At 53.9% G+C, this 13,489-nt stretch overlaps 1 protein-coding gene across 1 annotated transcript; it reads right to left on the reverse strand.

Moving 5' to 3' along the window:
* Positions 1–3,240: 3,240 nt before the first annotated feature.
* On the reverse strand, positions 3,241–8,647 carry PHYHIP (phytanoyl-CoA 2-hydroxylase interacting protein). Its single transcript, XM_023736631.1, has 4 exons — positions 8,483–8,647; positions 7,068–7,242; positions 5,508–5,625; positions 3,241–3,775 (listed from the first exon to the last, which is right to left on the reverse strand). The coding sequence occupies exons 1-4, from the start codon at positions 8,645–8,647 to the stop codon at positions 3,241–3,243; spliced, it is 993 nt and encodes a 330-aa protein (XP_023592399.1).
* Between the last annotated feature and the right edge of the window lie 4,842 nt (positions 8,648–13,489).

The raw sequence follows: 13,489 nt of genomic DNA on the forward strand, positions 1-13,489 counted from the left end.
GTGTGTGTGTGTGTGTGTGTGTGTGTGTGTTTGCATGCACATGCAGCCCTCTCTCCTTCCCCTGGGTTAGATTAGAGGGATGCAAGCCATAAGGGACTCCCGGGCAGAGTCTGGTGGGTACCTTGACCCAGCCCCATCTGAAGGGCTCCTCAAGCAGCCCAGGGCTGGCCACCTGGAGAGAAAAAAGAGAAGCAGGCTCTCGGGAGGAAACCTGCATGGAGCCCCACATCTCCATTCGCTGCTTTCGTCCCCTACTAAGAGGACTCTGAGAGCCTCCTAACAAATTCACAAGGAAGGGTTCAAAAAAGGGAGACTGAAGCTTCCTCTTCTGGAAGACTCTGAAAACTTCTCAGCTGGGGGGAAATCCTGTGCAGAAGCAGGATGATGGACCATGGAGGTCACTTTCCATCTTTGGCATTCTGGGCTCCAAGTGTACTGCCCACTATGCCTTTAACATCTTTGGCATTCTGGGCTCCAAGTGTACTGCCCACTATGCCTTTAACATCTTTGGCATTCTGGGCTCCAAGTGTACTGCCCACTATGCCTTTAACATCTTTGGCATTCTGGGCTCCAAGTGTACTGCCCACTATGCCTTTAAAATAAACCTTCATGGCATTTGTGACTCCACAGCCCCCCCTGGTGTTACTCTGGAACTAGGCATGGCCTCAGAGAACGGGTAGGGCTGTGGGGATCCCTTGGGTCGGTGGCAAGGACAGGAGGGTGGAGTTGTCAAGCCACTGTGTCTGAGACAGGCCCTCGCATGCCTTCCTGCCCCAGGTGGTCCCCAGCATACATTGGGGAAGACAGGGCAATGACATGGGATGATTCCTGGGCACTGTCGTCTATTGGCTATAAGACATGTGGCAAGTCGTTTAACTTTGTTGTGACTCAGTTTCTTCACATGTGAAACAGTAATACTACTGCGTAGGGCCGTTGTGAAGATTAAATGAGATAATGTGTGGAAGCACCCGGCAGAATGCCTGGCACATAGTAGGTTCTCAAGAAATGGTAGTTTGCCCTTCAGCTTTTCCTTCCTAGCCCAAAGAGGGTGTGCCCAAGTTCTAGATGGTACATGGTAACTTGTCCCTGAGTCAGGCACCCAGTGTCAGCGAGGTACCTCTGATTTTTCTGGAGCTTCTCCACTCAGGCAGAGAATCATTTTAATAAGCTCATAATAATAGATGCAGAGGTGACTCAGAGCTGCAAATGAGGAGCCCTGCTGGGAGAGGAGACATTTGAGTTCTGGGGGGAGGGAAATTCAGTGGCATCTGGGTCTGAAACAATGGCAAACTGCTGCAGGGGAAGGGTTCCAAATGGGGGGTTTGGGGAACTTGGTTGGGCCTTCCTTATGGCATCCACCTGGGAGACCTCAGTTTTCCCATCTGGAAAGGGACAAAATAACCTTCAAAGTCCCTTTCAAGTTGGAGACACTGGCTCTGCCTTCTAGCCCTGCCTCCCACAGTGGGATTTAATGCACCCTTGGAGAAGATTCCAGGTAGAGTGTCCTGGGGGGCATCCCAATTTGAGCTCCTCTGTGGATTTTGCAACTTACCCATCTCACCCCTCCCAGGGCCCAAAAAGAGGCAGGGCCCTCAGGCCATGGTGGTTTATTGATGCACATCGAAAGCACAGCACAGGCAGGTGCGCCCCCAGCACAGGGCAGACACAGGGCTGGGGAGGGTGGCAGGCCACCCCCACAGCAATGCTGTAAGCAGAGGGGGAAAGGGCCTGGGGCCCATGTCCTCTCCTTCTCCATGCATCTCCCAGAGCCCCCAGGCCTTCTGACCCATCCCAAATAGGCAGCTGACCACTCCCCACTGGCTACAGGAGAGGCTACCAGCTGTCCTGTCCCCCTCTCTGAGGTTATGCCCTTGTTGGCCTGCTGGCCCCATCAGTCCTTCATCACAGAAGTCTGGCTGCTTGTGCATGGTCTCTGTCGCCTCCGAGCCAGTCACTCCGGGGGGCTGCTGCCTCCTGTCTGACATCACCTCCATCATCCCTCAAACAGCTAGCTGCCTCCGTCTGCACCTCTCCCTTCACTCCACCTGGTTTGCTTGGCTCAGGGAGTCCACCCTCACCACCTTCCTGACCCATACAAAAGTAGGAAATCATGAGAATGCCGGGAGGCCAAGGAAAGACTTCACCAAGAACTCCCAGGGAAGGGCCTCTCATCCAAGAGGCCCACCACGTGAGCTAACAGTGTCAGTGGGCACGAGCAGGAGGTGAAGTAGCAGAGAATCCACAGTCCGGTTCACACACAGGCACAATACAGTCACGGCACCGCGGCAGAGCGCGAGCGAGCAAAGCAGCACAACCGGGTGGGTGCCAGGGCTCTGCAGCGAAGCCCTCAGCTGTCTGGTTCCACGCCAGGCCCCATCAGGGCATAAGGCAGCCCACTCCTGGTACCTCTGGGCCTCAGGGGTCTCTTTCCCCCTCCTCGACACCCATGGCTGTCATTCCAGACCCCAGAGTTCTGGGCAAGGGATTAGAAATGCTAGGTATATCATCTCCAGAAAGAAGAAAGGAAAAATCTCAACAGCCCAGAGCCTTCAAAGGCAAGAGAAAAAAAGGTCCCTTTCTAGAGAGCAGGAGGAGGGTCCAGAGGGGTCAGGTGGGGAAAGGGAGGGACAGCTCTCCCCATGCAGGAAGAAGGTTCTATGGGGCAAGGAGCAGCCAGGGGGCACAGCGGGGGCACAGAGGCTATTTATACGGGGAGGGAGCCCAGGCCGGCGTGGGAGGCACCGGAGACCCCAGCTCAGAGGGGAGGGGCATTCTGTGGTTGGCCCTGAGTGGGGTGGGTGGGGCTAAGGAAAAGTACGCCCCACATCTCTCTGCATCTCCTCTGAAGGCAGGCAAGCTACACACGGGCTTTGGCCCAGAGAGGCCTCCTTGGGAGAGCTCAGAATGCCGGCAGGTCTCCGAGATGGAGGGCTGGGATGAGGCAAGGAAGACCAGGACAGGGAAACCAGAGGAAAGGGGAAGTCTCCAGAAATCCAACCCATCCGCTGACCTACTGAGGCTAAGAAGCCTTCCCAAGCCAATCAGGCACGAGGTGGGCCACGCTTACCAAGAGCACCACCCTCTACTGCCTCCAGTGCCAAGGGGTAGGGGAAGGAAGTAGACTGGTAGAGTGCAGGGTGCAACGGGCAGAGGGAGAGAAGACCAACTCCCTGAACCTACGCCAGCCCATCTCCACCCTTCTCGTCCCCTCTCCCTAGTCCCCCAGCTCCCCAGGAGCCCCTAGCGGCCCACACTGATGTTGCAGGTCTTGCAGCTGGGGTCTTTCTTGGCGTCAGCAGTGGACAGGCTCATGAGCTGGTGCCCGCTGATCTCGCCCAGGGTGCCCAGGGACAGGTCGACAGGCTCGGTGTAGATGATCTCCAGGATGAGGTCCTGGGCATGGCGGAAGACCAGCTCTCCATCCTCTACGCTGCAGGTCAGGAACTTGTTGCAGGCAATGTCCAGGAGGGGCAGGCGGTCGCGGCAGAAGCGGTCCCCCAGGGAGCCCTTGGGCGCCAGCACCAGGATGGCGTAGTGGTAGGCCGTATACATACAGTAGAAGTCTGCAAAGTAGAGGTTGGTGCTCGGGTTGAAAAGGCGCTGGGCTGGAATCTGGAAGCGCCAGCGGCCATAGGGGGAGTCCTGGGGAGGCTGGCCCGTGTTGAACTCCGTGTTGCAGCTGAAGAAGACTCCGTGCAGCATGCCGCTGGTGGGAGAGCCGTGGCTGCCACTGTTGTCCTTCAGGTAGGGCTGCAGCATGTTCCCGCAGTGGGTCCTGCGCCGGTAGAAATGCAGCAGGGAAGAGAAAATGTCCCTGGTCAGTGAGGCTGAGCTGGGGCTGCAGTGCATGGTGGAGAAGGGAGGGAGCCCTGCTGCTAACTCTCCCACCAGCCCCACCGCCTCCACCATTCACAAATATAGCATTCCAGAACACTAGTAGGGAGGGCCCTCAGAGATCAGCTCATCCAGCCCACTCCTTCACAGAGGAGAGATGTAAACCTGTCACTCCCCAGCTTAAAATCCTTTGACAGGGTCACTGTCTGCATGAAAAACAAAGCCCTCGTGATCTGGTCTTTCTGGCCTCGCGCCACTTCCTACCTTCCACCCCCCCACACACACACACCCACAGGTAGCATCCTCATGCCACCCATGAACTCCATGCCCAGCTCTTTCCTGCCTCTGTGCCTTTGCAGTGCTCTTCCCTCTGTGTGGATTGCTCTTCCCACCTTTCTCCACCTGGCCTCGCAAACTCCTAATCATCCTTCAAGGCCTAGCACAGGCGTCCTCTTTAACAACTTCGTGGAACATCTCACATTTACATTCAACAAATATTTGGCTGCCTGCTACTATGTGCTGGATACTGTGAATGTTACTCAATGATCACACATATTTATTATGTTAAAGCTTTCTGACTCCCTGACTAGACTCTGAGGTTCTCAAGAGTGCGACTATGGCTTTATTTATCCTTATATCCTAGAACCTAGTGAAGTGCCTGGCACGTACGGGTGCTCTGTCTCTCTCTTTCTCTCTGTTAGCAAGTGCCCTCACCACTTACCTTACTGCCTCTCTTCTTTAATACAAACACTAAGCCTCTTTCCTCCAACCTCCCCCTGCCCCCCGCCCCCGCCCGCCTCAGGCTCTGCCCCATTTGAATGTGGTGATAAAGGACATGAACTTAGTGGTCTCAGCAGGCATGGGTAGGGGTGGACCATCCCTGATCCCGCCTCACTGTTGCCTGATCCTGGCTGCCCTAAAGACTTGCTGGCTTGACAGACGAACTCACTTCCCCTCTGGGTCTCAGTTTCTTCATCTGTATGCTAGAGGGTTGGACTGATGATCAATTTTCAAACATTTTTGGACTGCAGAACCCCTTCTTTTTTCTTCCCAAAGGAAATTATACACAGGCAGGCAATAGGCAAATAAAATTGAAGTTGCTCTTGTTGGATTATATAGGTTGGGCCCACAAAGCCCCATCCTCTGATTGCCTCTCCAGCCCCCTCACTAGCACCCTAAGGTGTTCCCTGAGAGACCTCCCTGGAGTGTCCAGGCTCTTCAGCACATAGTTTGAAAGCCCCTGAGCTGTATATTCCCTAGCACCCTTCATGCTCAGGATCTTCTCGTAGTGTGCTCCCCTCACCCACCTCCCATTTGGACTCTGAATTTGAGAGACAGCTGACCTGGCTAAGGTCTATGGTGGTAGAACCCAGTAAAAGGAACTATCCCAGCGAGGATCAAACCTAGGACCCTGTTAACACTGGCCTGTTAGCACGGTGCTCTGCCAGGCTGCCTCCACCCCACTAGCCCTCTACCTTCCTTGGTGCCCAATCCCAAGTAGCCAACCCTCCAGAGCCCGTCTGGTAACATGAGGGCATGGGGACTCCAGAGGAGGGCCTGGCAATCAACAGGGTGGGGGTGGCCTCAGAGTGAGCTAGGGCAAGAGAAGGAAGGCCTCAGGAAGGAATGAGAGGCCAAGCAGGCCCTGCTGGGGAGCCTGCACCAGGCCGTACCTGGCGTGCTGGAAGTACTCCTTGTGATGGTTGCGGTAGAAGACGGAGAAGCGAAGCATGCGGCCTGCGATCTGCTCAGCCTTCTCCTGAAGCTGAGCCAGGTGCTCCTTGGCATAATCTGCAAGAGTCCATGTTGGGGGCAGCCATGTCAGTCAGTTGGGGCATCACAACCTCTTCACTCCACTTGCCCAACCCACACGGTGAATGCCAGTCAATCCCTCTACTCCAGAGCAGCAGGAGACACCAAACAACCACAGCACCTTGGGCTCAGGTGCCTCGCCTGGGAACTTTGACAGTTGGATGCCATCTGTCTTTGTCACCCTTGTGCCCTCATTGCCAGAGCTCAGGGCTCTTCAGATCAGAAAAGGGCAGGGACTGCCCAGTTGTACAATCATTCCAGGGCCTCACAGATGCTAATCCCAGGCCATCCTCATGTAAAAAGGGGACCACCAGGCAAAAGAAGGACTTGAGAGGGCAGAGCCCCTCAAATCCCACAGGTAGGAGGCTGCCCACACCACCTATGTGAAAGCTGGTTGTAATTACAGGCGGGGGCTCATGAGGAGGCTAGAGGGAACGAAGCCTAGGCCTTACAGAGGTGAAGGTTTAGGCAGACCAGAGCCTGGGGCAATGACTGTCTGCTAGAGCATCCCAGGAGAAGCAGGGAAGCCTGGAAACAAGATAGTAAAATTGAAACCCTCGAGACAGGGCCAGAGGCTGGGGTCATGGGGTCCAGGCACAGCTGCTGCTAACCTACACAGCACCTTTGTACAAATTAGAAAAGGTGCCCTTTCCTCCTTGCTGATGCAGCCCTGGCCCATTTGGCAAGAGGAGTGTAGACTGGATTGCAGCCATCCCCAGTTCCCCCAGTTTGAATTCAACTCTCACTACATGTTTTAGGGCTTTCCCTGCAAGGAGTGAGAGTGCTTCCAGGGGGTAGGGTTTTGCAGCATAGCCAAGAAAAAGCGCCACTCAAAACACACTGGTAGTTCAAGGAGACTCGGGGCATGGGCATTGGCAGAGGATGGAGCCAGCAGCCTTGGAGGCCTGGGGCTGAGAATATTCCCTGCCCCTTTCTCGTGACAGAGGGAGATCTGGAGCAGCTCTCACCATGGACACCAAAAGAATGGAATATTGTGGGACAGATCCAGGGTCATCAATGACAGATAAGCCCAGTGCTTGTTCATGCTGGAATTTGCCAATTAAGTTCTGCTAAGAGAGTTTGCAGGGCCATTGAATAGAGGCCATTTTCCCCGACGAAGTAGGAGCTCAAGACAAACAATACAGGGTACCCCAAGCCGGAAAAGTAACTCCATCTCTTTATGAAAGTGTTATTGCCAACAGAATTAGTAATGTTCACATCTGCCTCCTACACTAGACTGCAGGCTTCTTGAGGACAGGAGGGTCTTATCCATGTCTAGTTCCCCTATAACCTAAGCATAGTGCCTGCTGTACAGCAGGTGCTCATAAATGTCTGTTGGATGACAATGAAGCCCCCTCTTGACCATAAACAAGCTAGACGGGCCCTAGCAGCAGGACAGTGATCTGAGAGCTGGGCCTTACCTCCAGTGCAGAACTCAACTGTCTCACTCCAGCCAGACACCAGGTACTCCCCGTCGCTCTGCTTCACGGCTGTCTGTACAGCCACGCTGTATTCCGTGCGGGGGCTCAGGAACCAGTGGCCTCTCACTGTCATGGGTAGTGGCACAGCCTTGGCCACGAGCTTAGTGGGGACATCCTGAGAAATAGGGTATAGGCAGCCAAAAGTCAAACTGGGGGGTCATGCCCAATGTTGGCCTTCCTCCAAATTTCTCACTCCCCACATGGTTCCCATTCACCCTGAGAAGGCCAGAGTTCCAGAGATTTGATGGCTCCATGCTCTGGCCACCATTTTCTTGGATAAGCAAACAGTGGCCATTGGGATACTCCCAGAAGGATACAGATACTCCCTAGCCTGTGCCCCTTCTTAAAAGCCCCTGATGCCCCATTCTCTTGGGAACTGAGGTAAAAGGCTACTAGGGAGGAGGCCCAGAAAGTTGAGGGCAGCAAGACCTTCACTTTTGAGGGAGACTTAGAGAGCTCTGCACACTGCAGTGCTGTCTCCACGGCAACGGCAAATGCTGAAAAGCCAGGGAAGAAAGGAAAATATGCCTTATTCTTTGGGGGGGAGGCTTAAGGGGGTGGTGCTGAACATTCACATCACCGTGGCAACTGGCCTGCCAAAAGACACCCAGATCAGGAGAACCAGTTCCAGAAAGAGAGGGTGAGTAACCCACACTGAAGCTGTCGTCGTGGGAACCAGCTTCTTCCCACCTCACTCTTCCCCCTTCCTCTCTGCCAGCTTGAGAAGATGGGAGGCTTCCTCCTACTCGCCCCCACAGAGGTTTTAACCCAGGGAAAAGACTCATAAGTTAAAGCACCAGCAGCGAACTCTCAAACATTTCCTCTCTAAACCAAGAACATAATAGGCCAGAGAGTGGGGGCCAGAGAGACTCACAGGGTGCCCGAGGGGGAGCCATTGAGTACCACCCCCTTCCCACTGCTCATGCTACCCTCCCAGTTACCAGCAAGGCTGTTCCCTGAGCCTGGAGCTTCGTCAGAACTTGAGACGCCATCCCTGTGTGTGATGCGGAGTCCCTGGCCCCACCCCAGCACAGTTCTCTGTCTGTGTCTGAAAACCCAGTAATAATGTGATAATAGTGCTCACTATGTGCTAGGCACTGTGCCAAACACCACACACACGTTATCTCATTGAATCCTCTCAACAACCTTGTGAGGGCTGGCATTTTTCCCTTTTCACCAGTGAAGAAACTCGGGCTCAGAGAGGCTAAATAACTTTCTCAAGGTTACACAGTAAAAAGTCTGGATCTTAACCAGGTCTATCTGGCTCCAAAGTATTCCCTCCAGGCGTTCCATTATCCTGCCTGCTTCAGAACAGGTGTTGGGAAGGGGCACCTCTGGGCACCCTGGCTACTTACCCGATGCTTGAACTTGTTGGAGTTCTTATTCTCCTTCTTGTTGAGGTCAATGAAGTAATGGGTGACCCTCTCCAGGTCACTGTTCTCCATAGCCCAGGAGATGCGGAAGGAGTCACAAGTGATGTTGTTGATTTCAATGCTGTGGGGGGTGGACAGCAGCTCCATGTTCCCCTCTGGTTTGGCTCCTGTGGGGACTGAGGGGGAGGGGAGGGATCAGCACCTCCATCCCACCATGTAGTTTTCTGGAATGTCTTGATCCCAACATTCCTTTCGAGGTAGAACCTTGAGAACCCCGCGTTTGCACCTATAATCTGATGGAAAAGATTGCACAGGGAAGATTGGAGACGAGGGACCAGAGATGGAATGGGGTGTCCCCCTCAGGGGCTCTTGGCTCTCCTTAGAGGGGTCTACAGAGCAGACGGCACCTGACAGGTGGCAGAGGCAGTGGGAATGCTGTAAACGCAGGGCGGGACAGATTTGCAGCAGATGGAGCCGAGGAGGGAGGGGGCCTTCAGCCAGCAGGCGTGAAAAGAGAAAGGGATGGGGTGGAAAAAGGGCGGGGGTGGAGAGAATGGGTAAGGCGAGTAGGAGAGACAGGAAAACACCTGCTGAGGAGCTGAGGTGCGAGGAGCGAGGCAGCCAAGAAGCCAAGGGTGCCTGGGCTCTTGGGCACGGGTCTCTCTCTTCTCTGGGGCTTCAAACTCCACAGACAGGAAGCTCTAAGAGTCACCACAGCATAGGGCCATGTAGGTACATGTGAATATGCTCATGGGAGGAGGGGGGTAGCATGTGCCACAGCCTGCTTCAAGCTCTTATTCCACTCATAAGTTTTATGACTATCAGTTGCTGTCTTTCAGCTGATCCACGCTTGCTTGACTTTTAAGTAATTCGTTTTCACATTAACATCAGTTGTGCTAATAATTTCACAAACGCTACCTCATGCAACCTCACAATAGGTAGATATTATCCCCATTTTCCAGATGAGGTAACTGAGGTTGGGTAATACTAACATAACCAAGGTAACGCAGCTAGTAAATGATTTGAACTCAGGTCTGTCTAATGCTGGAGCCCAAGCTCTTTATCATTAAGCTAAGGTTGTGTCCCCTCGTGTGGTGTGTGTGTGTGTGTGTGTCACACGTGTGGTGTGTGTGCAAACATAGGCCCACATGGTGTTTCCACTATTTATTTTTCCTCCTTCCTCCTCCCTTTCGAGCAATTACGTTTTCTCTCACCTCCCTCTCTCACTCCTTCAGTTCTCATGTTACTCTTGCTGCTGTTCAGGTATAAAAGGACCACACCATCACCATCACTGGTGTTTTAACTAGAAGAGCTGATTCTGGCCTTGACTTTGGCTGGCTTGCCTGAGCTCTGGGGCATGGGGCAGAGGCTTCTCTGGCACAGGAACACAAACGTGAGTTGGACTTTCTCCCAGGGCATTTGCTTAGTACTCAGTGGGTCACATGCTTTCCCCGGTTCCTTGCTCAAGCCCAGCTCCTGGCACACCTCAGTTTTCTGGAGTGTCATCTTCCCTTCTCTGCTCTTCCCTCTTCCTCTCCTCTCCTTGGTCAGGAACTAGGGGTGAGGGTACCTTGTGCCTGCGAAAGCAGGTAGTTTTATTTATAGCTTCCAGAATTTCCTGCCCACACTTCCTGTCAGTTAAGTCTGCTCCAGAGCCTGGCACCTCTAAATTAATCTGTGGGCCGCCTGGGTGGTGGGCACAGGGTGAGGAATGTGGGTGATGGCTCTTACCTGCCCCAGAGTATAACCTGAGTCCTTGTTTCATCTAGCTTTCCACCCTAAAGCTCGTGCTTACCTTTTATGAAGTTCAGCCAAATGCCAGTGGCTTTGCATACAAGAAATCCTAAAGTAAATAAGCATGAGGCTGCTACCCAGGTCCAACCCAAAATAAAACAGAACTGGATTGGGTGTCTGGAAACAATCTCACAGTAATAAACCAGTTTTAATCCATGGGGACAGGTGAGGAGCAGTAGGGAGTTACCATCTCCCTGGGCTCCCAGTGAGAAGCTTCCCAGGGAGAAACGTGCCCGCCTGCACATACACACATACACATGCACCCACGCACATGAACACAGACACGCTTCCACCACAGAGAGTGCCTGAGCAGCCCCCACCCACCCCCGTAGGTTGCAGGGTATGCCTGCCCCATGAGTGGGCACCCATTCCTGGTTCAGTACCTACTCTCCTCAGAGCCCTCTCAGAGACAGGGACAGCTGTGTTTGGTGGTTGGGGTCTCCAGGACCTGGATGTCTGCACGTCCCTTCCTCTCACAGTTCTAGGAGAGCTGAGATTACTCCCCAACCCTAGAGGAGGGGAAAGGGACAAGATCATCAGGCCTGGCATTTCAGAAGGGAGAGTGGCAGTGAGTGATACTAGGAGAACAGTAAAGCCAGGGTTTCAATGGACCAAGGGTGGGCGTGAACCCCAGGTTCTCTACGCCCAGATGATTGGGGACGGGCGGGGTGTGAGGGACAAGTTGAGGCAACACCCTAAAAATACCTACACTCCCATGTGAATCCACCCAGAGACAAGCATTTATACACCCACTCATAGGCAGTCATGCACATATGTCCTCCACACATACACACATGCACACAAGTATGCCCACCCACGTCACGCCACACACAGGCTACACACACCTCCTCCTGCACCTTCACTCCCACACACTCATCTACACACTCAGATATCTTCCTCCACCTTCCACCTTCTCACAGTACCCTACCGCTTTCCTCCCACAAGCTGCCACAACCATACGGACCCACATGCATTCATGTCCACAGGCGCACGCACGCACACTTGCACACACACTTTTGCACAAGCCATAGTGGGGTAAAAGAGAAAGCAGTAGGCACCAACATGCACGCATGCCACCTTCACAAGAAGGCACCCAACCGATATGCCTGTTTGTGCACACACATGTCCATTCGGACACACTTCAACCCCTGCCCATATTCTTGTATTCTCTCTCAAGTCTTCTCCAGGCTCAAAGACATAGACTTTGAAAATGTGTTTGCCTCTGGTCACAGGCTGCCAACCTGAGCCCATCACATGCCAACAGGTTTGTGCACCTACACAGGTCTGCCCACAGACAATGGCTCCTGCCCACTCTTTCCACGTACCCAGCCCCTTCTGTTCTGGGGTTGTGCCTCCCCACATAGAAACCCTCTGGTTGCATACACTCCCACACACGACAAGTGATATGTCCATCCCATAAATATACTGCCTCACAGTGCCCCCACGCACATATACCCACAGGCTACTCAGATAACTCCTCCCCCACACATATGTTCCTCACGTGTACCAGAAACATATGTTCCTAGACATGCCACACACCAGTCAAATCACACACATGAGCAAACTGCACGCAGGCAGACCTGTCTCTGCATGCAAACCTCAGACTCCTTGCAAACATGCACACGCGTTGTACGCACTGATACCCCTTACCCATACCCATCCAGAAAAGCCACTTGAATGCCAGAGGGAAAGCTTTTCCCTAACCTGCTGTCCCTGTTGGCATTGCTGGCTGCAGCAGCATGGTCACGGGGTGACTAACTGTGGTGCCCCAGAGACTTGATCCAGCTGTTAACCCCTTTGCCAAGGGCCTGGGGGGAAGGGGACAAGGTCATCAGGCCTGGCATTCCAGAAGGGCACCCTAGGCACTGGCAGCACCCTGCTGCCCCAGCTCCAAGACCCTGGCCACTCGATTTCCTCTCCAGATAGACAGCAGGATGCTCTGGGGAGGAAGGGTACTCACCTGGCTCCACTGGGCTCTGCAGAGGAAGACCTGGGAGGGAAGGGAAGGGAGGGAAGGAGACCTCTGTGTGGATAAGCTCCCCAGGCACAGGAGCAGCAGCCGGACGCCTGGGTCACAGGCAGCAGTGCTTGCTCGCTCCTCTCCCGACTGCCCAGGAGGCTTCTTCCATGCCCCACAGGCAGCTCCTGTCTGGCTCTGCAGCACACCACTGCTGCCCCTGGTGAGACAATGTTCCCCAGCCCAGCGCAAGGAGAGAGGCAAGAGAGAAATCAAAGCAGCGCGGAGGAGAGAGAGGCAGAGGAAGGCGAGAACGAACGGGAGAGACAGACCAAATCTGGCTCCACCAATGGGATCAGTGGCTGCACAGAGTCAGGTGATAATAAGCAAGCTTGGTCCCTGCTCAGCTGGGCTGGTTGGGGGGGGGGGGGGAGGGCAGAGGGTCTCCCGGGGAGCTACACAGATGTCCTCAGTGACAGCGGTGGCTGCTGCCACCTTTCCCCATTCTTTCAGGGCAAGTTGCCCTCAGAAGAAGTCCATCCTACCCACCCCTACTAGGAAGTATCTGACTTGAATGCAGCCCTCAAACTTTAGGATGCTGGGAGAGGGGTGGGGCTTAGCTCAAGGGCTTGGGAGCCCCACAACAAGGATTCTGATTGGGGAAAGGGGAGGGAGGCTGTAAAGGGGTCCAGATGGGGCATGTGAGCCATGGGAGTTGTCTTCTGCCTGGATTCTCTCCTCGGCGCCTTTTGCTGATCTGTGGCTCCATTTTCCTACCAACTCTATCAAGAGATAGCAGACCTGCAGCCCCAGGGACCCCTGATTCTCTAATGAGAACCCTCTGTCTGCTTAGGCGTCCCCAGGGAAACAGGCAGCAGAGAGAAGCTGTGGAGCAATGAAGTGTGTGTAGGTGTAAGAAAGGCGGTGGGGAGGAACACACAGAGCTTTGAGTGTTCTCATCCCTCATCTGAGGTCAGAGGAAGCCAAGCTGAACATGTTGGCCAGAGAGGGTAATATTTGCTTTCTTATCGGCAGGAGGTTTTCCTACTCACCAAGAAATGAGGACCCCACAGATTCCACCGTGAAGAGCACTCAAGGCAATCTGAATCAAACAACAGAGTGACAAGGAGTCCCCTGTTAGGCATGTGTGGTGTTGAAAAGCATGGGCTTTGCAATCAGAAAAATATGGTTAAAATTCTTGCTCTATCACTTGCTAGCTAGGTGGCCTTGGGCAAGTT

Source organism: Trichechus manatus, unplaced genomic scaffold, assembly GCF_000243295.1.
Source record: "Trichechus manatus latirostris isolate Lorelei unplaced genomic scaffold, TriManLat1.0 scaffold00090, whole genome shotgun sequence".
NCBI lineage: Eukaryota > Metazoa > Chordata > Mammalia > Sirenia > Trichechidae > Trichechus > Trichechus manatus.